The 25860-nt window shown below is 34.6% G+C and overlaps 3 protein-coding genes across 12 annotated transcripts in view; 2 read left to right on the top strand and 1 right to left on the bottom strand.

The window, feature by feature from the left end:
- The window catches only part of tmem150c (transmembrane protein 150C), a 16847-nt gene extending 11011 nt beyond the window's left edge, over positions 1-5836 (top strand). For all 4 annotated transcript variants that reach the window (XM_077243289.1, XM_077243288.1, XM_077243290.1 and 1 more), the window contains 2 exons: positions 1768-1945; positions 4537-5836. In XM_077243289.1, coding sequence (XP_077099404.1) covers positions 1768-1945; positions 4537-4745 — 387 coding nt within the window. In that variant the 3' untranslated portion in view covers positions 4746-5836. The remainder of the gene's footprint in view (positions 1-1767; positions 1946-4536) is intronic.
- On the bottom strand, positions 2485-24838 carry enoph1 (enolase-phosphatase 1). 3 transcript variants are annotated; one of them, XR_013207147.1, is made up of 7 exons: positions 16403-16647; positions 16228-16329; positions 10774-10976; positions 7449-7581; positions 6302-6425; positions 6014-6216; positions 2485-5055 (listed from the first exon to the last, which is right to left on the bottom strand). XR_013207147.1 is itself a non-coding variant. In XM_077243286.1 (6 exons), exons 1-6 carry the CDS (start codon positions 16484-16486, stop codon positions 6077-6079), a joined length of 786 nt encoding a protein of 261 aa, XP_077099401.1. In that variant the 5' UTR covers positions 16487-16647; the 3' UTR covers positions 2485-6076. The 3 variants fall into 3 exon arrangements, 2 of the variants coding, with proteins under 2 accessions (XP_077099401.1, XP_077099402.1); XM_077243286.1 differs by having other exon boundaries at positions 2485-6216; XM_077243287.1 differs by lacking the exons at positions 2485-5055; positions 16403-16647 and adding an exon at positions 24740-24838.
- On the top strand, positions 19612-25860 carry hnrnpdl (heterogeneous nuclear ribonucleoprotein D-like). Of its 5 annotated transcripts, XR_013207146.1 has the most exons (9): positions 19627-19849; positions 20275-20446; positions 20529-20690; positions 20826-20957; positions 21933-22053; positions 22144-22308; positions 24284-24383; positions 24758-24861; positions 25570-25739. XR_013207146.1 is itself a non-coding variant. In XM_077243285.1 (8 exons), the coding sequence occupies exons 1-7, from the start codon at positions 19761-19763 to the stop codon at positions 24352-24354; spliced, it is 909 nt and encodes a 302-aa protein (XP_077099400.1). In that variant the 5' UTR covers positions 19612-19760; the 3' UTR covers positions 24355-24383; positions 25570-25860. The 5 variants fall into 5 exon arrangements, 4 of the variants coding, with proteins under 4 accessions (XP_077099400.1, XP_077099398.1, XP_077099399.1 ...); XM_077243285.1 differs by lacking the exon at positions 24758-24861 and having other exon boundaries at positions 19612-19849; positions 20278-20446; positions 25570-25860; XM_077243283.1 differs by lacking the exon at positions 24758-24861 and having other exon boundaries at positions 19612-19849; positions 25570-25860.

The following is a 25860-nucleotide window of genomic DNA, read 5'->3' as shown; positions in this document are numbered from 1 at the left end:
TTTATTGAAAAGCTATTAAGTAATTTAACCATACATTTTTTAATTAAAATAAATAATTTTAAAATAAAAACAAATCAAAATAAAACAGATGAAAGATGATCAAAATGAAAGATGTCATGTGATCATTATCCGACATCAGAGAACCATAAACTTAATTTTAATATTTATGTATTATTATTGATATTTTATTATTGACCTAACTTATTAACTTAAAAAGTCAATATTTTAGGTCAAAGAGGTTCAGCTGACAAAAAGTTGGGGAATCCCTGCATTGCATGTAAATATGAAATGATGAGTAATTGGACATTTTAATGTGTTTAAAAGACAAAAGCCTTCCAAAGACAGTAATACATGGTTAAATGACTCAGTGAGTAATATTTCAGATAATAATTAATATGTTCGCCAGGAGCTGATTAGATATGCAATATTAAGAAAACTCTTGTTAAAAGGGTGTAAATCCAGTGATCAAACACGGTTTGTCTCAGTTTTCAGTGAAAGTCACATGACTAGAGCAATTCCACAAACCAGGAAGAGCTTCTGAACGAAAATAAGCAGTAGACTTTTTTTTAGAAAGGAAAATTTAAAAGATAAAAACGTAATGAGGAGAATCAATGAATTATGAATAATTTACTGCTATTGTGAGAATTCAGTAAAAAAGTAACTGTTGTATTTTAAACATAATATAATCCAATTACAAGTACTTAAAGGGATAGTTCACCCAAAAATGAAAATTAGTCCATGATTTACTCACCCTCAAGCCATCCTAGGTATGTATGACATTCTTCTTTCAGACGAATACAATCGGAGTTATATAAAAAAAAATATCCTGGCTCTTCCAAGCTTTATAATGGCAGTGAATGGGTGTCTGTCTTTGGAAGTCCATCAAAGTGCATCTGTCCATCATAAAAGTGCATCTATCCATGATAAAAGTGCTCCACGGCTCCGGGGGGTTAATAAAGGCATTCTGAAGTGAAGCGATGCGTTCGTGCAAGAAAAATGTACTTTGAACTTGACGCACAACGTAATGACAGCAATTGACGCCTCTCACTGTTCAAACAGAGCTGGGCAACCGCGTTCTTCATTACATTGTGCGTCAAGTTCGAGTTTTACTCTGTTGCCATAAATCGATGTGTAAGCTAGTTATTTTAGTCAAAGTTTTAAATATGGATATTTTTCTTACACAAACGCATCGCTTCACTTCAGAAGCCGTGGAGCACTTTTATCATGGACGGATGCACTTTGATGGACTTCCAAAGACATACACACATTATATTTACGAGCTGAACGCATTAATGATTTGTGGGAAACTAAGAACTTTCTCCATCCCAGAGTTTCTGATTGTGGGCGTGTCAGTGAGAAAATATGGTGGATGCAAAAGATGTAGCATCTGTGCTGATATTAAATTAATAAAGCTAGCTAAGTTTCATATAAAATGTGATACTACCGTTACAGTCATAAAGTGTAAAAAACACTGCTTATGCGCATTCTGCATTCATCATTTTGTAGGAGTTAAAAAACCTTGTAAATTTTATGTAGAAAAGGTGCATTGCCATCTTGCTCCGACCAAAGTGCATTGAACAAACCTGATGTCATAATTCAGACTTCCCAAATCGTGTTTGTTGTGTTAGGTTGTCCAAGCTAAAAAACAAGTGACATGGCAATTAGTTATTAAGTTTTCTTAAGTATTTCTGTATAAGTATTCCAAGTATAATTTTACATCACGATTTTAACCTAAACACCTTATTCGTGTGTCACTTTTTAATCTAGCTGTCCAATGATGAGGAACTGCATAATATTGGCACCTCCATGACCTTTGGCCTGGGAACCCTGTTCTGCTGGGTCCAGTCTTTCATGACCCTGAAGGTCAACCTGAGGAATGAAGGCAAGCGAGCAGGAATCCCTCGCTTCCTGTTGTCCGGGGCTGTCACTTCCTGCATGCTGCTCTGTATCCTTCTTCCCTACACGAACGCCTTGCTTCACTAAACTACACACTGCAGACTGTGCAGATGAACGCATGCATCCTCAGATTCAAGTGAATTATTCATTATAGCGCTGGGTGATAACAGCAGAATAGATATTCAATGTATACTGTATCTAGCTGTGAAATATCTGAAAATGACATCTCAATCAACCAGCCACTTTTGCCACTGTTCAAAATGATGTATTGATACCAGTTTAAGAAGGAAGAACAAAAATGTTTCATTTTATACACACAATCCTTGTGAAGTGCGCTTAATTGCATTGATTCAGGACTTTAACACACTTCAGTAGACTTTTAAAAAGTGCATTTTGTAATAATGTCAAATTATTAAACTCATACATTTTCATTTAATTGAAACTAACATGGCAATTAAGAAAGCATTCAGTTTGCACTTAACTATAATTTTTTAAAGTATATTATTTCCATAAGTACTAACAAGTGAACTTTTTCACAAGATCAATATACTGATCACAGTAACATAGTAATAAATCACAATATTTACCTTTATTTTAGTGACACATTTTAATGTACATAAAAAAAAAGTCATGCAGTGACATCCTTGAACAGTTTTGAACGATGAAGGAAAATAATTGCTGAATAAGACTTATGAATCAAATCACTGAAAAAACTAAAAGAATGATTCACAGAAAATTGAGAACCCTGCTGAAAAAAACAGGCTAAGGCCCGTTATAAAGACAACGGTAAGTATATTATAAGGTTATTGTGTTTGTGTGGACACTGTTTACTGTAAGCACAGGCTGCAGGTTTAAGGTCTGTCGCTTTAAATGCTCAAGTCTGGAGGATTCTGATTGGCTATCAATGTTTTTATCATTCATCAGCTGGAAAAAAATCGTTCTGAAAGTGTTTCCAGTGACGATATCATTCCTCTGTCATTATCGTTATATCTTCTATACTCACAGAATTAGAACTATTATTAAAATGTAGTTAGTGTCCTAGTCTAGCCATCCTGGTGTATAGGTAATCAGACATCTAGTCTAAAACCCCTATAATACTAAAACCAGCTCACCCCCTAAAACTCCTTGAAGTTATTTTTGTAGTCAAATATGCTTGATCTTATATCGCCAGATAAAATAATTGCGGCTGTACAGTGGGCGAATTTAAAGTGGCATTCGGGAAGGGGACGCCATTATTAGGGCCCTTAGGTCACTTCAAGGAAAGGCGTGTTCACGCCATGTTGCAAATACGAGATTTCAACTTCCGTGTAGAGCTCGTAATTACAGCTTGTAAGATGGGAATTTCTGACCTGTACCCTGACCGATTCATTCAGGCCTTGATAGAAATGCATAATTCCCACACTGCGTCTGAAATTGCATACTAAGTAGGTCCTACATTTGAATTTGAACTTACGTCGCGACCATTAAAAATAGTGTGTTCTATATAGTATGAATGTAATCTGGACGTACTACATCCGCCATGTTGTTACAGTCACATGACCAACCAGCACCAGTTGTGTCGCGTCACTGCTATTCACAAATCCTCTCTTGTGGCCTCATGGGATAGTAAAGTGACCATCGTATGCACACTTCACAATCTCACTGGTCATCGGGTTACTTGTCACCTACTGTTTTTCACTATTACTATATAGTAGGGATGTATTAGATTTTGGATGCAGTGACAGTCTAAAGACACGAACAGCTCTGAATATAATGTCACGTGTCAGCAGCATAATTTACGTTTATGGTCATGTGACCCAGGGTGGCGAATCCTTGGCTCACACTTTATTTTAAGGTGATTACAATGAAAGTTACATTGAACTTACTCAAATAAGTACCAAGTAATATTAATTAACTAGCCTACATGTTCCTACTTACTACCGAGTTAAGGTGATGATACACAGCATGACCTTTTTGAACATTGTTGCTGGGCAATCTTGCCGAGCGATTGTTGCTTGGGCACTTTACCATTGAAAATGTCTGGATAATTTAGATTGGCCGTGGGCCTTGCATTGCCCCTCAACATTGCTCAAAAAGTTGCCCTGTGTATCATCACCTTTAGGGTTTGGTTTAGGCTTAGTTACTTGTAATTATGCATAATTGTCCTGCTATTCCTTGAGTATGTAGTAACGTGCAACTACGTCACCATAAAATAAAGTGTTTCCAATCCTTTTGGTTCATTTTAAAGCAAGATGGTGGAAGAGTTCGAGTTAATGTACAAACAGAATAATTCAATTTGATTGGTTTTGTTTGTGATGCATCACACGCATCTGTCATACATTTCATATGGAGTTCAAACAGGTTTCATGGGTAAGAAATGAGTTTAATAGTAGATCAGTTAGGGTGTGTTGACTAGCTCTTTCCAAACAAGAGACGGCGAGGTCATGATAACACATCAAGTGAAGATAATGAGGAAATCAGCTGGTCTTTCACTGCTCCCTTTATTTGGTGCGTTTCTTATGACACACGATTCAAGAGCTCGTGAGGGGAGTAGGGCATGGAGTTCGCCCAGTGTTTGATGGATCACCCAGCCCTGCGTGCCCGTTCTCATTCCTAGAACTGATTGGTTCTCCACATGTCAGCCTTGACCACAGTTGCCAGATTTCGCTCTGATGGCTCAGCGGCTCCACATGCACGCGGCCCGGGCCCAATGGGCGCTGGTCATGTTCTTCCTGACGTACCTGGGAACATTTTCCATAGAGTTTCGCCACTACCGCTTCGAGATCGTCTGCAGTGACGAGCGTGACCCTCCGCTCAGCCTGTCTGAGAGCTTCTCTGAGGTCTCAGAGTACCAGTCTGACCAGCTATAGTTCACCAGTCATGCATGTGAGCCCAACGTAATCTCTCCAGAAAGACCTTTGGATGAGTGTGTTTGCTGAATAGTAGATAGGCAACAAGTTCATGAAATGCACAAGGATTCACTGTGATGTGTTCCATGTTTGTGTCAGATGAGTGAAGTAACAAGGACACTTTCAAGAAGATCTGATACAGGTTTTTTGGCAAGATAATCCTTCGAAATACAGCAATTAATAAGACTTTCTTGATTCAGGTTATTATGAAGACTCTGTTATTATTTACCAATTCGTTTGTCGCTTCAAATCTGTACGCTGTTATTTTTTTCTGTGGAAGACAAAAGAACTTGTGAAGAATCTTCACGCAGGACACGGGTTTGGGAATAAGATGAGTAAACTATTAGTTAGGGATCCACCGATATGAAAATTTTGGCCGATATCAATAATTTTTTATTTTTGAAAAACGATGAATTGGCCAATAAATCTAAATCCAAATTTGTATATAATTTTTGAGATCCTGATTTCAAAACAAGAGTCTCACCATTAAAAGCCATGTCCCAAGCACACAATTATAATGTTCTCATAATAATTTTATGTAGCCTATATGCACGTGTTGCACTTAACTGTATTTTCCTTTTTGAAGTAATTTTAAAACATATTTCAAGTTACTCAAAAGCTTAATAATGAACAGTGCGCATCTGAAGTGTCTCAGCTGAAGGAAATAATCCATGATTTATCGGCATCAATATATCGCTAAATTTTCTTTCTGGGCCAATAACGATAACATTAAAAATGTAAATATATATATATATCGTCTGATGCCGATATGGTGGCCGATATTTATCGTGCATCCCTACTATTAGTTTAACGTGAAGAAGAAATTCTAAGTCAAATGCAATCATAGATGTTTTGTATTCACGTAACCGCATTTCATTTAGAGCCTGTCCTGCATAAAAACGCAGCATTTTATACTTGAGTGTTAAATATTGTGACATCTCTGGCATTGGTCATAATTATGTATTTTGTAAACAGACATGGTGTATCTAAATGTTGCACATGTGATTTGTTAGATGTGTCCGTTTGGAATAAAATTTTACAACAACATTTAATATTGAGGTTTATCTGACTGCGCTTGACATGAGGTACAATCACACTAAACCGGTGTCCAGGTGGCAGGTTATAATATGTGTGTGGGGGAGAAAGATATTAACGCGGCACATTATACATTCAAAGAGAATGTGTATTATAATCCTACAATGGGTTTCATTGTAAAAAAAAACAAGCACCTGGATTCCTGGAGTTTCAGTCCAGCGGATCATAACCACTGGTTTTTCCCACATGATCCGATGTCAAATATTGCCGCTCAGTTCTAACTGATTGAAAGATGTGATGATTGTATAATGTTTCCTTTCCTCTTCGGTTAACTCCATGTTTCCCGGTCTGACTACGACAGCCACGTTCACCCCGGCGTCCTCTGCTGCCTTCGCCTCTGTGGAGGAGGAGATGTGAAGTACTGCGTTAAACTGGCCACTGAAGCCATTACGGCAGGAATGAAAGGTTTTCAGAGCGCCCACCTCGTGTGACGTCCGTTAAGAACATGATTTCCTCTGGTTGGCATCCGATCCTCTCGGCGATGTTCTCATAGCTTTTACTGTCTACTTTGGCGCCAATGTTGGTGTCAAAGTGACCATCAAACAACTGAAAGAACAATAAAAAAAAAAGTTAAAAACTTGCAAATCCATATAAACTTGTAGGTCATTTTGTGTCCCACAAATATACTTTGTGATCTGAATCGAAAAACAGATCAAATGACCTGCTGTTTGTTGGCAGGGATTCAATATTAATTTTGTTATCGACTTTCTGGGTAAAATAAGAGTTGGTAGTTCAAGTATTAATGTCAGTGTTTACAAAAACTGAAATAAAACTGAAATAAAATGGACGTTTTAGATTTAAAAAAAAAAATTGGAAAGTTAGAAATGTTGCCTTAGCAACCAACTGTAGTTGAAGTACTAAAATTCCAAAACAAACTAAAATAAATAGATCATTAAAAGCTAAATAGAAATACAAAACGAAAAATAATAAACACGACAAAAACATGCCAGTGTTGTTGTTATTGTGAACAAAAACAAATGTAAATAAAACTGAAATAAAATAAAATATAAATTTTTGATAAAAAAACAAACTAATTTAAAATGCTTTGGTAAATAAATTAAAATACATTTAACTTTAAGTACAAAACTTACAAAAACTAAAATGAAAATATATTAAAGCAAAATAATTTTTTTTTATTTTTTTAAAAGCCGTAAGAAAATAACTAAACCAAACAATGAATTTTTTTAAATAACACTAAAATAACACTGTAGCACAACAAAATTATAAAGTAGTTTAAGTCATGTTAAAATAAAAACTGAAAAATATTTTAAAAAAAATTTAAATATTAATAAATTAATAATAATAAAAAATATAGTACATTAATAATACTAACACAGCTATCATCAGATTGACAAGAAAATGCCAATATTCTGATGGCTACCGGAAATGACCTTATATAATGAGTCACATAAATAAGTTCAATGGGTTTTGTGAAGCACATGACCCTGCTTAACAGCCCTCATCCTGACAGTAGAGATAATAGTACAAGCGCAAACAATGATTCAAAAATTCCCTAGAGAATGAATCCCATCTAAATAGTGCTTATTACATCTAACAGCTCCAGCTTACATCCAACAGATTGCCTTGTACTGAATATCTGAAGAGCAGCTTCTGTGCCTCCACACTCCCGGAGGAGTAGATGAAGACCTTCAGTCCTCGATGCCTCCACCTCCTGACGGCTGGAACCACGTCCGGATACACCCTGCGACAAAACCACAGCATCACTCATTTATTCTGCAGCAACACTATACAACATCACTGAGGAAAACCAATAATATCGCATTATTACAATGTAAAATAGCTGTTTTCTATATTAAAATGTAAGTTATTCCTGTGATCAAAGCTGAGTTTTCAGCATCATTACTCCCAGTCTTAAGTGTCACATGATCATTCAGAAATCATTCTAATATGATGAAAGATTTAAGATTATTATCAGTGTTGAAACAAGTTTCTGCTGACATACATTAATTCAGGATTCTTAGATGAATAGAAAGCTCAGTCGAAATTTATTTCAAATGGAAACCTTTTTTAACATTATAACTGTCTTTACTGTCAAACAAAAGGATTATTTTTTTCTAAAAAAAAAAAAAATCTTTCTGACAGCACACTTTTGAACAGTAGTGTATTTTTTTAATAGTCTTCACTTTGCATGTTGTCTGGAGGATATCATGGAGCATGATGTGGAATAACATGTTTTTCAAATTAAATACAGAAAATTATCAGTTAATCAAAGAAATAATCAACAGTTTAATATACTTTCAAAATAAGCACGTCACAGCTCTTTTGAACGGCTTCAGAGGAAAAAAAATATTTAGTACTTATTGCATTAGGAATTATATATATATATATATATATTTTTTTTTTAATACTGTTCGCGTCGGACAAAAATATTTTTTCGATGAAATGATTGTACATTTTAGTTCGATAAATTTTCGATAATTTTTATTTAATATTTTGTATTTTTAGGAGATTTTATAATACTAAATGGTATTTATGCAGCCATTTCTTATAATCCATTTCTTCACTTTTTGAGCATGGACCTGAAAATTTAATTTCCAACTTAAATCTGTGCTCCAAAGCATTCAAGATTTACGAGAGTTTAAGTTTGGTCTCTTTTTTTTAAAGAAGACACTTGGCAGATTATTGCTGAATTGAAAAAGTGTTTTAATTGTTTTAAAAAGTTATAGAAAAAGGAAGGAAACTTTGTTCTAAAGAAGATTGGGAGAACTTGTGTAAGATACAGTGGAACACTTCCAGTTCATCTCTATGGCGAGAGTTTTGTTGGAAAAACATAAGGTTTTTCATTACTCCAGCTCAAAAGAAGCACTACAACAATTCTTCAGCGTGGGTGCCTTGGGTGCCTTCAGCGTGGGTGCCCACAATATGGGTGCCTTGAAGCAAATGATTTTCACATTTTCTGGTCCTGTACATTGCTGATTCCCTTTTGGAGGGAGATTTATAAAGTTTTGCAAAGCATTTTTCAGACGGACATTCAATTTAAATTTGAGTCTTTATATTTAGGTGCCTTAGCAACAGAAAATGTTTCTTCTCATGTCAAATACTTATTTCAGATCCTAAGTGCTGCTAGTAGAAAAGCTATTACTAGAAGGTGGTTAAAACCAGGAAAACCTACCATAGAGGAATGGATTAACATTCATGGGAAAGATGGATAACGTATTTCACTCCATTACGCCCATCATTTGTTTAAAGTGGATTTTGGTGGGGTTTTTTCTTGTTCTTTTTTTTCTCTATTTTACCTCGGTAGAGGGCGTTATGAGTCATTGAAGTTTACCCCAACATGTTGCTTTAGTTCTCATTTTGATTTTACTATGTCTAAAAATGGTTATATGTATGTAATGTAGAATGAAGGCCTAATGGGTCCCTGCTTACTGTAGTACTGGTTACCGAGTCGGTGATACTTTTCTTTTTATTTCTAGTTATTAATGTACATTTACAGATGGCTTAGTGAGAAGTGTGACCGGTAATATCATTGACTTTAATGTATGATCCCGTAAAATCAAAATAAAAAGTTACAGAATTTTACATCTATTGTAATGAAAAATGCACAAAAATACAACTTTAAATTTTGATAAGAAATATATATTTTCCAAAACACATTTCACTCTAAAACTGTGAGAAAAATCAAAGCCATAAATCTAAACAAGCTGTGTTCCAAACTTGAGGTTGACATAAAAAAAAAAAAAAAAAGAGCTTTTAAGCTTTTGTGTGCAGTACCAAACGTTTTTTGTTGATTTTTTTAGTGCCAAAACCTTCTACCAAGTTTCGTACCATTCTGATGAAATAAAAAAAAATCCAAAAAAACGTGAGTGTGTAATGTGTTAATGTGTAAAATGCTGTTATTGGGTCTCATTCATGAAACACGAGCAGAACGAATTTTTGTGTAAATCGTGTGTAAAGTGGTTCTGGCGTAAATTTTCGGATTCATTAAAATGTTCGTATTTTCAAAATGTTAGTTGGTACGCACGAAATCTACACCTGCTCCCAGCCACGCGTAAATAATGCGCTTAACACCCGAACGTTTTGCTCATTAATAAGGCTGCATTTTAATTCACCTTAATCGGGTACATGTTTACACAGCATTTTGAAAAAATATTATATATAGTAATTACATACGGTTTTTCTTATTATGAGAGCCAGTAATAGCATCTGCGATGGTGGTCCTTCTCCAGTTTTAATACGATTTTTCCGAAGTGAACTAATTTGTTTTTTGCTCTCAAGCTTAATGGCGAACCATTTTCTTCTCACTTCTGGGAATGTTCGATTAACAGATGAAACTCCATTGACTGCATCTGTAATATGCTGCCAAGCTTCCTTTTTTTTTAGGACCCGATACGCCACTATGTACGCTTGAAAACAAAATGTGGCGTTTTGAATGAACTTCTGATAATAAAACTTCAATTTCTGCATCTGAGAAATTTTTCTTTTTCATTCGAATCCATGTCATAATATGATGCCCATATATAGTTGTCAGTCGGATTTAATGGGTGGGATTTATGGTAATTGAGAATGAACGTGCACGCGCATCCCATTTACGACTGATTGGAATTCATTAACACACACACACATTTCACTATCACATCTGACGTTTACGAAGTATTTGTGAATCAGGAGAAGAGTTTTCGGGAAGGTCTCTTTAGGCGCAAATCACTCGCATATTTACTTGTATATTTACGAATGTTTCATGAATGAGACCCATTGTGTGTAAACGTATATATCCGAGTTGGAAAAAGGCTGCAGACACAACCTAGTTTAACAGCCTATATTTAAAGCATACATTTATAAATATACTACAAAACTATTTAGTGTACATATATTCTCATCAGGCTCAAGACAGATGTGGCTGTGTGCGCTTGGAAAGATGAGGTTTACTTACTCGCCTTTGATTTTGCCGGTCATGTAGGCGGCTCTCCACATGTGTCCCTGCAGCTGTTTGAGCGCCGTGCTCTTGCGGTCCGCGTCCATCTGCCACACCACGTTATCCACCACCTCACGGATGGCCTTCTCTTCATCTGTGTGGACCGTCTGGTCCACCGCGTGAACGGGACCTGCTTTATTCTGCCGTAAGTCCTCTTCAGCCTGAAAACAGACACGGTTCAGTCACAACAACTGCAATGCCCATTACACCCATTATCTGTATTTCACATATGATCATTCTCATGCGTGGGAACAACATGCTCAGCTATAAAAGGCAGCTATAAATTAATTTTATATATATATATATATATATATATATATATATATATATATATATATATATATATATATATAAAGACCAGGTTATCTATAGAAGATTTTTTCCACCATGGAATAATAAAAATGTAAAAGATAATTGCGACTTTTTCAACTCACAATTATTTTTTTCTCAGAATTGCATTATATAAAATCTTGTTTTCAATTGTGGAAAATAAAGTCAGAATTGTGAGATAAAAAGTCCAAATATATTTTAATCAGCTTTCTCGCTTAACTAAAACTATTAAACAAAATTTCTGTTAACTGAAATAAAGCTGAAATATTAATGAAAATCTGAAATGTTGCCTCAGTTGGCAATAAACCGAAAAAAGTTGATGCACTAAAATTACCAACTGGAAATAAATAAATACTAAACCAAAAATATTTTTTTTTTTAAATCATTTTTTTTAATCACCTAGGCACATAACAACATGCAAAATGTTTATATAAAAATAAAAGCTAAATATTAATAAATCTATAATAAAAAAAAAAAGTAAAAAAACATCAAGACCAAATTTATACCTTGAAAAATAAATATAGTACTATACTGTGTATTATTGTTTTGGTTATTTCAATCAATTTATCTTTTATAACTCATTTAAAGTGCCCCTATTATTGTTTTTTGAATATTACCTTTCATGCAGCGTGTAATATAGTTGTTTGTGAATGTAAAGGTATGCAGATTCGCAAAACGCTTGTTCTGAGCTTTAGGAAGCCTCTGGACGTATGGAAGGCCAAAATGTGTAATACTGTCGTGTAAACACGTAATTATGCGTTAACACACAATTTACATGTTAACACGTCATTTACGTGTTAACATCATTTAGGCGTTAACACGTCATTTACGCGTTAATACGTAATTACTAGTTAAAACGTAATTACTAGTTAAAACGTAAATGACGTGTTAATGTGTAAATGGCGTGTTAATACGCAATTACGTGCTGGCACATTGGAAACCACGGAACTTTACCTGATAAACAGACTAGGATTGTAAATTGCAGGATTTAATCTAAAATAAATTTTGAACAATGCATTTAAAAATGAACAATGAGCATAAATAATTATTTTGTTATTTGTTTGAAAATTGAGAATCACTGATTAGAAATTTCTCTTGGGCTCAAAATACAGCCACTGCATCACATAAATCATAACACACAAAAATAACAACACACAACATTTAAAATAACACTAATGAAAATACACGTTTTTATGTTTTTCTAAAACTAATTAATCGAATGCCTTGGATCGTTTTTTCTTATGAGTTGAACCATCCCTACACCCAAAGAGGAACGAGATACTGCAGTTACACCCCATGCAGCACTTTTTGCATTCCTTGCATTTATGAAAAAAACATGTTTATCAAAGTTTTTCAATGAAGGGTTTTTAATATACGTTTTACCCCCCTCTACCCCAAAGAATTACATAGCCAACACAAACATGCAGCAAATATTTACTTTTGTATATACCGCATTTTCCGGACTATAAGTCACATCAGTTAACTGAATGAATTGAGAAACTCTCCTGAAAATCCGATAACATCAGCAGTTTTCATCCAAGCAGCTGATTTTTGTAAAAGAATGTAAAACTAAATGTATCTTGTAGCACAGGGTGAAGTCAGTATATACGTTAAAGCCGATTTGAGACAAATATAATGTAAATTTAATATATAACTATGTAAATGGCACTCTGTGGCGCGGTAGGATTCTGAACAAGGTCCTGAGCCGTTGCTGGGGGCCGCCAGTGTGTGTACACTAATAGAAAATAATGTGTTCGAATTTTAAAGACATGGCGCTGCGCTTCTCGTCCAGTGTGCGACCCCCTTTTGGGGGGCATTTTGTTTGTGTTCAGTCTTTCTCAGTTGTCTTTAAGTTAATGTTTCAGTTAACAGTTTTTCAGTTTTCAGTTAATTTTGTAGGGGCAGGCTACAGGAGAAGCATAGAGTGCCCTCTCGCGACTGTAGACGGTAATGTTTTCTCTAGGTTCATGTCAGTCAGTATGAATTCACTTTGATATATAAGTCGCACCTGAATATAAGTCGCAGGACCAGCCAAATTATGAAAAAAAGTGTGACTTATAGTCCAGAAAATACGGTACTGCAATCACTGAACTTAATTGATCACAGAATTAGGGGAGTGGCTTTGAACTGGATCAAAAGTTATTTAACTGAGAGACAACAGTTTGTGAAGTTGGGCGAATTTACGTCACAGTGTCTGGGCATTGCTTGTGGGGTCCCTCAAGGATCAATATTAGGTCCTAAATAATTTAAATGGTATATAAATTACATATTTCATGCATCAAAATTATTGAAATTTATATTATTTGCATATTATTGGATATTAATAAATTATCTCTGAATTTAAATAAAATGAAGGTAATGATGTTTGGTAATTATAAAGAAAATGCAGAAATATTATTAAGTATTTTTGGTAATGTATTAGAAAAAGTGTAAAATTAAATTCTTGGGAATAATTATTGACAGTAAATTAAGCTGGAAACCACACATCAGATACATACAAGGTAAAGAATCTAAAAGTATTTCTGTAATTAATAAAGTTAAATATGTCCTGGAATATAATGCACTATATATATATATTGTTCACTGGTTTTGCCCCATTTAACTTATTATATAGAAATTTTGGGCAATAACTATAATAGTTCACTACATCCCCTCTTCTTACTCCAACAACGTGCAGTAAGAATTATACACAAGGTGGGATATTGTGATCACACAAATATATTATTTCTGCAGCCTAAAAATTAAACTTTTTGATCTAGTTGATTTTAATACTGAACAAACTTTTGTATAAAGCCAACAAAAATGATCTGCCGAGCAATATCCAAAAGTTCTTTATAGGAAGAGAAGGGGGCTATAACCTGAGGGGATGGGGTAACTTTAAATTCCAGGTGGTGAGAACTACCTGGGAAAAGTTTGTGTGTGTCTGTGTGTGGTGTCAAACTCAGGAATGGTTTGGGGATACAGCTCAAGCAATGCCCAAATATTCACAGATTTAAATTAAGATACAAAGAAATGGTGTTGACAAAATAAAATAAAAGCAGATTAGAAGTGAACGATGTTTGAGTAATATTGAAATCAAATTGAAGTGAGGTTTGAATCTTCGAAATATCGTGTTTAGATGTATACATAACCGTCATCTGCGTACAGGTGAATCTGTATGTGTGCGATGTAACATGTTCACTGAGCAGAGATGTTCCACTGATGATGATATTTCAAATGTGTACAGTTGGCATATTCTTTACATGGAAAGGAATGTTTCAACTGATGCAAATGTACCACAAATGTATACCACAAGGCATGAGGTATATGTTACATTTTTAAACATAAGCAACATGTTTTTCTACCTTACAAGGAAGTTGTAAGTCCCAGAGTGGTGTATACAAGTTCAATTTTACTGTACCACCCCAGAGAAACATAAAGGCATGACAGGGTGAGGGAGGAGAAACCCAGAGAAACCATTACAGCTGGCATGATGGGGTGAGGGAATAAAGAAATGGGGAACGGAGTAATCTGGAATGAAGACCTCCTCACCTGTAGCCTTACTCTTATGCCTGTTTCTCTCTGTCTGACAGTGACACATGATACATAATAGATAGAGATCTCTTGGCAAAGTAACTGGTGTATTCAACAATAATGTATTTAATAAATGATTTTCAAAATCTACAAATGACATGCTTTTATTCCATTGAAAACAAACTTGGTCATCCACCACAACGTTCTTGAACTTCAATTCTGAAAGATTTTTGGAAATGTATAAAACTTGCCACTTTAACACAAGAAATACCGTAATTCTACTGTAAATATTGTGTGTATATTTATGGAATGGTGTATATTTATTTTGTTTTTGAAAGTCTAAATGCCAACAAATATGGATTGAAGCAGATATGTCGGTAGATAAAAACATGTAGTGAATTTTGTAAAATATTACATTAATATTTTTTCAATACATTTTGACTTAGCCTAATAACGCTAGAGTTATTGAACTTGTTTAAAATCACACGAATCGGAAAATCCACCACTGGAATTAATGTTGAAATTCTAATAAGTGTGGGTAAAAAATTATAGCCTAATTAGTTTATTTTATGAAATATCAATCTCATCAATAACTTGTAAATTTCTTATAAATTATATGAATAATTTCTTTGTGATTCTTCATAAATTCACGAAACAGAAGTCTATGCAGATCAAACTGTGATTCATTTTCCATTGCTTTCACACAAAATGCATTCGATGTTGGCCAAAAAATATATTAGTCTCCATTACAGTAGTAATTTTTATTTTTTGTAAAATACTTCCATGTAAAGCTTTCACTACAACGAGTGTGTAGTGGAGAATGGATATTGGGTAAGGCATTATAATTATTATTGGTGGCCGTAAATCCTTATTTGATCTGCAGCAAAGATGTTTACTGGGAGAATGAGCTGAGAGAGAAAAAAAAGAAGGAAAGAAAGAAAGAAAGAAAGAGGATTAACACGTTAATGGCGTGTTAACGTGTAAATTGCATGTTAAGACGTAATTATGCGTTTACACGACAGTTTCACACGTTTTGGGCTTTTTGGCCTTCCATACTGGACGAAGCTGAAGTTCAGTTATGGTAATGAACATTTAGCTTCCATTGTGCGCTGTAAATGTAGACCAATCACAACAGACTGGGTCATCTGACCAATCAGAGCAGAGTAGACCAATCACAAAAGACAAAGTAGGGATTTAGAGAGATTGACTCAACTGTCCAGTCATTTGAGAATCATTGAAAATGTGGTTATGTGCAATGTATATTAAGAGAAAATGAAAGTGTTTTTTTTTTTTTACCTTGGATGCATGTAAAGCTTTTTTAGGAGACTCCAACACAAAATTAGGATCCTTTAAAATAGCATAAAAATAGATTAAAGGGCACTTTAATCTATTTTTAACATTTATGTTTTCATCAATATGTATTTGAATCTATTTTTAATCTAATTTATTTATTTATAATTTACAAAACACTGTTGTACACATTTCGGTTAGTGCAAGGTTTATAACATGTTGTTATGCAAAAACGTTGACAACCACCCATTCTATTCATATGAAAATAAGATGAGAAACCTGTTTCTTGAGCAGATGCACATCTTGTTTGCACTCGTCTTCTTCCCAATGTGCAGACAGATATTCCTCCAGATTCTCTCTGATGAAGGGGAATAAGATGTCCTGCAGACAGGAGACAGCAGAATAAAGCATCTGAACAGGATTTATATCAGGATTTCAGACTGTGGGCTCCTACCTTGACAAACGTGATGGGCGTCGTGGTTCCTTCAATGTCCAGAAGAAAGACTCTAGTGTTTTCCGCTACTGCAATCGCTGCCATTTTTATCAATGGCAAACGATATATGTGTCTGTGAAAGTCCTGTGTTTTATTTGATTGTATTAGAAAAGAGGCTCGGGTGTTGACAAATCAATCAATAATAGCATGCAGGCTAGCGGTAAGTAGCTAACAACACATGGAGCGGTTACAGGGTTGCCAAGTCCTCGCAGAGAAGCCCGCCCTCTATCATATTCATAATTATTTTATTATTAATATTTAATCATATTTATTTTATTCACGCAACATTGGCACAGTTCATTTGCTATACCTTTGCGTTTGAAAATGCACGTACATTTTGTACAATATATCATGCAACAGCTCCACATTTGGATATATAGTGAAGGTGATGATGATAGTAGCCTAATAATAATAATAATAGATTCAGAACCACATATTAGTTGTGATTCTACTTGTATGTCTTGTTTGTGGATTAATAAAGAAAAGTTTTTTTGCAGAAAAGTAGCCTATATATTTTGTAATTTAGCCTAATAAGTAAATACCTTTTAGCGATTGGTGGTTTTCCCCCAATCTGGCAACAGGCTGGGAAGGGCTGTTGAGTGAGGAAGTAATGCAAGGCTAAAGTCTATAAATAAAATAATTGTATCTACTACAAAATGTCCTTAATTTATGTACTTGTTTTATATTCAAACCCCGCTTTTGGATAATTGTGTGTAAACTGTTTACCATACACAGTCGCTTACAGGCAGACACTGTTTTTTGTTTTGTTTTGTTTTTACATGCTGGTTATGTCAAAGACTATAGATAGAGAAAATAAAACTATTATTCATATAAAAAATTAAATAAGATAATCTATTTTTAGACACAACGAAATAACAATATTTTATTTTATCTTTGCAATTGTTATATTTAATCTTATGTCTTCTTCTTTTCTAAAAGAGTGGTCGGAGGAATCAAATAAGGGATAAAACAGTCAGCCGGTCATTACTGCAACATGATTCCTGACTGACAGGGAAACAGGATAAATCCTGAAGGGAATATTGCTATAATGACCGCCATTGTTAAATTTGCCTATGGTAAATGAATTAATAGAATCAACTTCACTGTCAATCATTCACAAATGTACTGTAGCCTATAAAGCAAATAAAAAACATATTTTTGTTTCCCAAATGAAAACAAAGCAAAACAAGTAATAATTATGTAAGTATTGAAGTAAAAGAATTTGGGGTCTTTTCTGTCCCATAAGCAATGACATTGTAAAACATACATATATATATATAGTAGTTTTACAAGCTACATGCCAGCAGCAGTTTCTCTTCTAATTGTAATTATTTTAATTTAATGAAAGACAGGTTATTCTTATTCCTTTATAGGCTATTTATAAGACAGTAATAATATATATTATTTTTGCTGTATTGTTGTATTAATATCCTTTTGCATGGGCTGTTATATTGCATCACCACACAACACGTTACCCTAAAATAAAACATCATACAAAAGATCCTAGACCTACATTTAAAATGTATATAAAAAAGGCAAATTATTTAAAAATATATAATTATATAATATATTAAACAGGTACAAATATTTAAGGCATACTTAAACAATACGTTTTTTTTGTTGATACAGCATTTAGAAGAAAAAAACAAAATATAACAAAAATAAATAAATTAAATTAAAAAAGGGGGAGTGTGGGTCTTAATCTATAGATTAGTACATAAAAAAGATTTGAAAACATCCACTGAAGAGTGTTTGCTTCAAATTATTCTTCCATTTGAATGGGGTTTAATCTTTAAATATTTGCATCTTGCATGCAAAGTGTTTACCTTGATAAACATTTGCAAAATAATATATATATATATATTAAATTTGTATATATATTTTTAAATTCTTTAAAAAAAAGAAGAAAAAAAAAGAAAGAAAAACTGGTTTGTTGTAGGTGAATTTACATTTAAAATTTGCCAAGAAATGTTTTTTAATTTATCACAAAGCAAGCTTTGATTTTAGTGGGGTCAAAATCAAAGTATCCAAAAAATAATGTCTTTAAAGGTTGCGGATATATCTTGCTGGATATTCTCTTTAATAAATGTGTTAATATTTTTTCATAAAATATAAATATATATTCAGTATAGTAACATGACTAAAATAAATCATAAACAGTTTCTGTGTGAACTCAGCAAAATGAGCATCCTGTGTCAATATTAATTTTATTGGCTATGTAATCATAAAATATTTAACAGGGTAAAATGTGTTTATTATTTTTGAAAGACACTTCCTTTACTTTATTAGTGAGAAAATATTTTTGTTGTAAGGACCAACTTGTTCCAGTTTAAAATTTTAAACAAATTATTCCAGTAAAAGATTGCAGGAGATACAGAGTTGAAATAATATCCTCAAGAAAAGGTGTCTGACTTTATTATCTATGTTTTCTGAGAAATATATTTTACCCATTTGTTCAGGAAAAGTAGTAGAAGGGTAAAGGAATTTTTTTAAAAAGTATACAGATTCCTGATGGTATGGCTCATAGACTGTAAAATGGCTCCCATAACTATGGAAAAGTCTTTAGGGGTAACTGCATTTTGTATTCTGAAAGAAATTCGTTGTAAGTCATTAACAATAAACCTTTGTTGTTAAATAGGGGACGTACTAAAAGTAAACCTTTTTTAAACCATTGATCAAAAAATAAAGTTCTATTTTTGTATAAAATATTTTAATTGTTCCAAATCCGCAAGAATTTATGGGGGTGAAACATCTGCAGAAGAATTAAAACGCCTAGCGCAAAGCAGGTGTCCAATAGGAACGCCTCCTTTTTAGATCTGCACGTGACCCGCAACAAATCCACTGCAACAGACTTCGGTGAACTATCCAAAGGTGGCATTCATTTAAAATATTTAATGGAATGCAAATATTAATAAAGGTAGGCCACCTTGGCCATCGTAAATAGAACACTGTTGTTAGATGTGTCTCGTATTTATTTATTTATTTATTTATTTATTTATTTATTTATTTATTTATTTATTTATATTTAAGTATAATATATACAGCGAAAGTGTATTTTTTAAACATATTTAATTATATATTATAACATCTATAATATAAACTATGTATGTGTTATGTTTTATTGCTGTTATTTTCAAAGACTTAAGGCCCGCCCCCTACCGATTCCTCTTGCAGAGAGAGACGGATTTCGTCACTGATCTCCGTCCGCCATTTTAATCAACGCGGCACTTTATTCGTGTTGGAGTCTTTGACCTTTTAAAACCGCTGTAATATAGTCTACTTTATAGCTAGCGTCGGATCAAACCACACATACTCCAAAATGCAGGCCGAAGAACAAGGTGACTTCAGCACTGACGAGTTTCCAGAAGGCTCCAAAATAAACGCGAGTAAAAACCAGGAGGATGACGGGTGAGTCTCGGAGCGCGCGGCCTTCCCCGCACAACCAAGCGCCTCGCTGACTTTAAATACTAAATCACATGAAAATCACATGTTTGCATCCTTTATTCAGATCTAAGTCGTTTCAAACGCGTATATTATTAATGCGCTAAATATTTATAGCTTAAGATGCTCGAAACCTAGTTATTATTATTATTATTTTTTAGTATTATTATTAACCCGTCTGCATCGAATTTGCATCCTGGCATTTAACGTTAATGGCTTGGATTTTACTTTGGCCATTGTTACAATTATACCGTGTTTAATGTTTTTTATTTAATTTGACTATGTTGCATTCTTAACATGCATCACCAGCAAATGTACATATCAGAACTTGCATGATAATGCATCGTTTATTCGGTGGCGTGAAATGTATGGTTTTTTTTGTTATATTTGAGTAGGAAAATGTTCATTGGTGGACTCAGTTGGGACACCAGCAAGAAAGACCTTACCGACTACCTGTCCAAGTTTGGAGAAGTCTTGGACTGCACCATCAAAACAGACCCCATGACCGGCCGCTCCAGGGGTTTTGGGTTCGTGCTCTTCAGAGATGCTGATAGTGTCGATAAGGTAAATGCTCCCTGACACTCATTACTTTTGGTGAGAAGTTTCCTTTGACATCATGTTCATAACCGATTCTTCATGTGTTCAGGTGTTAGAGCTGAAGGAGCACAAGCTGGATGGCAAATTGATTGATCCAAAGAGAGCCAAAGCCATTAAGGGCAAGGAACCCCCCAAGAAGGTTTTTGTCGGAGGTCTAAGTCCAGACACAACTGAGGAACTGATCCGGGAATACTTCGGGGCTTATGGGGATGTGAGTAACTCAAACTAAGAACAGGATTAACATCTATTTATGAACATATAGCCTATGTAATGAAATGATCATATTTGGGACTTTTGATCACCACACTGGTACATATAAACTTATCTGTTATTTTTCTGTCTAAAGATTGAAAGCATTGAGCTTCCCATGGACACCAAAACAAACGAGAGGAGGGGATTCTGCTTCGTGACGTACGTTTTAGAGGATCCAGTTCAGAAACTGCTTGAGAACAGATACCATCAAATTGGATCAGGGAAGGTATGTTGATATTATTCAAATATCTTGCAGATCATTTGACACACACACAGCAGTACCTCATTGAGTATAAATAAAACTGGCCATAGTAAGCATGCGATCCGCTTAAGTATTGTCTTTTACACATTTAAGTTATATTTACACTACCAATCAAATGTTTGGGGTCAATGTTTTTTTACAAGTTTTATTCATCAAGGATGCATCAAACTGATCAAAAGTCACATTTATAATGGTTATAAGATTTCTATTTCAAATAAATGCTGTTCTTTTGAACTTTCTATTTATTATAGAATCATTAAAATAAAAATGTATCATGGTTTACACATAAATATGAAGCAGCACAACTGTTTTCAATATTGATAATCAGAAATGTTTCTTGATCATCATATTGGAATGATTTCTGAAGGATCATGTGACACTGAAGACTGGAGTAATGATGCTGAAAAATCAGCTTTGACCACAGGAATAAATTACATCAGTTTTGTCAACATTATTATAAACCGCTGTGTATTTTCTCTGAAATTATTATAAAGGGTGTTTTATCAGAGGAACTGCTATTTCAACTAAACATCTATGGCTGTGAGGTAAAATATTTAATAATTAAAACATAGTAAAGAAATAGTTAAGTGCATGTTTTCCTTTACTTTTTTTTTCTTTAATTGAACAAAAAACTGTTTAATCATTTTTATGCCTCAGTAAAACAGTACATAGTAATAAATAGCTGTATTCATCTTAATATTGCTAAACATTTTAACATACCTTGGTGCACATGTTATGAAGGATGAAATGATAGTTTGATTTGGTGACCAACTTTGAATTGGACCAACTTCAATGTTGTTTTGCTGTCAGGGATGTTATTAAGATGTAATAAAAAGCACATTTAAAATGCTGATTAATTTTGTACTGTCAACTTCTGTTGCCGTGAAGAACTCAATACATCAGCCTCATGGTAGTAATGCTGTTTCCATTTGTTGTCAGTGTGAAGTGAAGGTTGCCCAGCCTAAAGAAGTGTACAGACAGCAGCAGAACCGAGCGGACCGGGGCTTTGGAGGAGGACGAGGAGGAGGAGGAGGAGGACGAGGAGGAGGCCGAGGAAGAGGTATGCCAATCTAGAGATGGCTCTCTCTTTGGCCAGCTGCTACTTCTAGCTCTTCTTGACCTAAAGGGTTCTCTAACTCTTTCTGAACAGGACAGGGCCAAGGCTATAATCAAGGATACAACAGCTACTATGGCCAGAACTATGGAGGCTACGGCAATGGATACAACCAGGGCTATAATGGCTATTCTGGCTATGACTATTCAGGATACAACTATCCAAATTATGGCTATGGACAAGGCTATGATGAGTACAATGGTAATTTTGCACACATTTAACCCTCTGAGAGCCACGCATTGATATTTATGATGTATTTTATTTTTCACCATTTAACATGTCTTTAGGAAGCTGTTAGTTATTAAAACAATTTAATTTAGGCAAAAGTTGCATCAAGGTGTAGTTTGGGAAAACTCTGGGCTTTCAGGGCTGCAAAAGTGCATTATATTCACAACACAATTCAGCACACAGGTTTTGGGAAAAATTATATATTTCAACCAGTAAGGATATAGTCATGAAGTTAGATATTTCACAATGTGGCCATTTAAATACAGTAAATATCATTAAAGAATGTTTTAAAAAAGTATTATTAAAACATGTCATCGAAGGCAAGACACCTCAGATTAATAGGGTTCAAAATTGACTAATAGATTTCACCATACTTCCCCAGTTGATTGATTGGATTAAGGATTGCCAACCTTTTTTTTGTATTACGAGTTTTCTGAAATGTTTTATTGTAATTTCCAGAACAGAAATCTGAAAACTGGATGAAGCCAGGTTCAAAGTTTGTTTCATTTTAGATTTAAAGGTTTTTACAGAGGGGATTTTGGATTTGTCTTTTTATTTCTCCATAAGTCTGAAAATACTGTCAACATCCAGAAATAAAATATTGTTCACAATGTTCTTAGAAACGAAATGTTTAAAATCAGTAATTGAATAGGATCAAACCCCTCAGTAAAAATCTTATATATATATATATATATATATATATATATATATATATATATATATAGGAATAAAACGGGACAGTTTGGTGTTTGTAAGAGCTGCTGAAGTTAGATTTCTGACTCAGTGCAGGAGAAAAAAGGGCCTTTAAAGATGTATTGTAACTCAAATCTGCAGACTCAAATAGGTGCAATAAAACCAACACTTAAAAGTGAATTTGGGATGTTTTCTTTCCACAAGTTTGAAACCACACTTTATGAAAAGCCAAATAGTTCAAAAATTGACCGATGCATGAAAAAAAACTGTTTTTTGCCTGTAGTGTCTCGCCTTAATTTAAAAAAGTATATATATTTTTTTGTCAATAAAAATTATAAAACAGCTAATTTGGAATAGTTTTTGTACCATTTATTGAATAGGCTCCATTGTATAAGATCAATTGAAAATAGTTTGATCTCTAATTTATGTACAGAATTCCAGGGCATGCAAGACTTTTTCCATCACTAGACAAACAGAACTAAAATTAAGAAAAAAAATTTAATTAGGGTATGTTCAGACTGCCAGCAAAAATCCGATTTTTTTGCTTATCCAGATGGGTTTTTGAAAGTCTGGACAGCAGGAAAAATGAATCAGATTTTTTCAAATCTGATTCAAACCACAAATTGAGGTGGTTTGAAATGCGATTCCACTCATATTTTTAAAGATGCGTCTCAGTCTAGACACTCTGGCTGCTCAAATCGGATTTAAAACCATATCTTAATGCGGCACACAACGATAACGTCAAAACTGGTGACTGAAATGTCAGAAGTATTCATACGGGGTTCAGATATGGAGGAGTTATTTGGAGAGCGAGATGATGCACCTCTATTTGTCCTGCATTGGTTTTTAAAAGACTCATCACATACATGGGAACGTCTACGTCATTACCAAACCAACCCATGGTATGTTGGTTATGTCTGGACACACAGCAGTTCTCTGAATCTAAAACAAATTTCTCCTAAGGGGGACAATAAATGCTACCTACCCTACTGTATTTGATCACTTGCAATAAATAGTGCGGACAATCTGAGAAAAGATCCGATGTGGCTGCAGTCTGAGCATAGATTTAGATGTTCTTGGCATGTAAAGGGTATAGTCAGATGGCCGGTGCCTTTTTGTCTCGAGCTTTGTCAGTTCATCAACATTTTTGTCCAAACAAAACGGTTGTTGTGGTTAATTTTGTGTTTAGTTTTTAGTGACTCAGATGAATTGCTTTATACAATTGTGCTACAGCATCTGTATTGGATTTCTGTAGGTCAAACGAGCAGTTACGGCAAGGCCTCTCGGGAGGGTGGAAACCATCAGAACAGCTACCAGCCGTATTGATGAAGTGGCTAAACGCATTCATATCAATGGTAAGGTCACACATCTTCGCCACGCTCTGGACCCAACCTCAATGTTAAAGATCAATAGACAATAATTAACAGCCTAAAGGCGGCCTATGCATATCAATGCAGTTGAGTTAAATACATGTCTATAGATCTTTAATCGCTAATGTTTGTGTAGCCATTTTGCCTTTTTAGCGTGCCAGAAAAACGTAAGAGTTTTTCTGTAGGTTTTCCTTTTCCTCCTCCTGCTTTAACAGGTGATCATAAAGGAATAACATAGAGACTTGATAGCAATGCTAACAGGTAAAGTACAGCTAAAGGGGTACAGAGTAAAGGCGCCTCTCCTGATTTTTCCTTTCTTTCCCTAATTCTGATTATTGTACCTTGTTTGTACCTGCCAGCGGGGACTTCATTGCAGGCCGTGTGTCACCTGACCACGACATTCTCTGGGCGTCGCACATAGCGGGCAGAGAGCACGGCATGCACAAGAAAGCGCTGTCCAGTGGTATGGTCTCTTCAAACTTCCTGTACCAGCGTAAAACAAACAAAAAGACAAAGGAGATTCCCCCATTTTCCTTAAGTTGTTGGTTTTCGTTAACAGTTCAAAGTGTGTTTTTTCCAGGACTTTTATTAACGTAACCTAAAAGTGATTCATAATAACTGCTTTGATGTATTCTCTTTTTCAATTGTAGTGCTCTTGTATTTCAGTTGTGGAGCTTCAGTGATTTATTTTCTTTGGTTTCTTCCTTAAAACGGTCACCTCCCTTGTAAATAATTGCATAAACTCTCTCATAATGCTTGCTTTTTCTTTAGAGGCCATAAAGAACTTCAAATGGGTTCACCTCAAGGCTTTTTCTTAAACGTAGCCTTTAAAGATCATATGTAAAGTGGGTTTACGAAGCCATTAAAAGCTGACAAATCTGTGTTAGACAGACTCACATTGGCTAAATGCAAATGACATTGCGATTTTCAGGTTAAGACGTTTGGGCTCGCTCCTCGAATGGTCAACCGGCCTCTTGGAGCTGAAGCTTTTGCTGGCTTATGAGCTGTTTTGTCGATCTAAGACGTCGAACATATGATCTTTAATCTTTAATGATGATTTTCCTAGTTTAAAATCGACAGCTCAAGAAGTTAAACACTGAAACATGGACGTGCTGTTTTTATTTGACGTGTCCAAATCGGAGTGGTTCATCTTGTGTATCTTCTCTTGTAGGTTGGCAGGCTGACTTCGACACTGCTCCTCGGAGGCAGCTTGTGGAATCCTGTCCGTAAACAACTATTAAAAATGTTATCCGGTCCTCTGGGGACAAATTCAGTGTCTGACCTTGTAAATAGCGAGACGTTTTGTTTCCAAGTTTGTCTTATTCTGTGCTTTGTTCAGATCGAACCTGTAGGTTTTGTGCTGTGTTCTTAAGTCTTGATTAGGAAAAGTGTCCATTATTTTGTATTTTAGTTCTTTTCCTGACGTTTTTTTGGATAAAGGGATTAAAAAAATGGGAAACAA

The sequence above is a fragment of the Siphateles boraxobius genome, unplaced genomic scaffold, assembly GCF_051911475.1.
Source record: "Siphateles boraxobius isolate OS27281-9 unplaced genomic scaffold, OSU_SipBor_1 25, whole genome shotgun sequence".
NCBI classification, from domain to species: domain Eukaryota; kingdom Metazoa; phylum Chordata; class Actinopteri; order Cypriniformes; family Leuciscidae; genus Siphateles; species Siphateles boraxobius.
Note: the sequence above shows the minus strand (reverse complement) of the source record. Positions and strands in the feature narration are given on the sequence as shown.

What these genes read in the sequence shown, in the direction of transcription:
- enoph1 (XM_077243287.1), bottom strand. Translation starts at nt 24,838, where the DNA reads ATGCCGTGCTCTCTGCCCGCTATGTGCGACGCCCAGAGAATGTCGTGG. An exon ending in ACCGGCAAAATCAAAGGCGA is followed by an intron (nt 7,582 to 10,773) that starts GTAAGTAAACCT and finishes GTTTTGTCGCAG; the next exon opens with GGTGTATCCGGACGTGGTTC. An exon ending in CTTAACGGACGTCACACGAG is followed by an intron (nt 6,217 to 6,301) that starts GTGGGCGCTCTG and finishes CCTCCTCCACAG; the next exon opens with AGGCGAAGGCAGCAGAGGAC.
- hnrnpdl (XM_077243283.1), top strand. Translation starts at nt 19,761, where the DNA reads ATGCAGGCCGAAGAACAAGGTGACTTCAGCACTGACGAGTTTCCAGAA. An exon ending in ACTTCGGGGCTTATGGGGAT is followed by an intron (nt 20,691 to 20,825) that starts GTGAGTAACTCA and finishes TTCTGTCTAAAG; the next exon opens with ATTGAAAGCATTGAGCTTCC. An exon ending in AGGAGGAGGCCGAGGAAGAG is followed by an intron (nt 22,054 to 22,143) that starts GTATGCCAATCT and finishes CTTTCTGAACAG; the next exon opens with GACAGGGCCAAGGCTATAAT.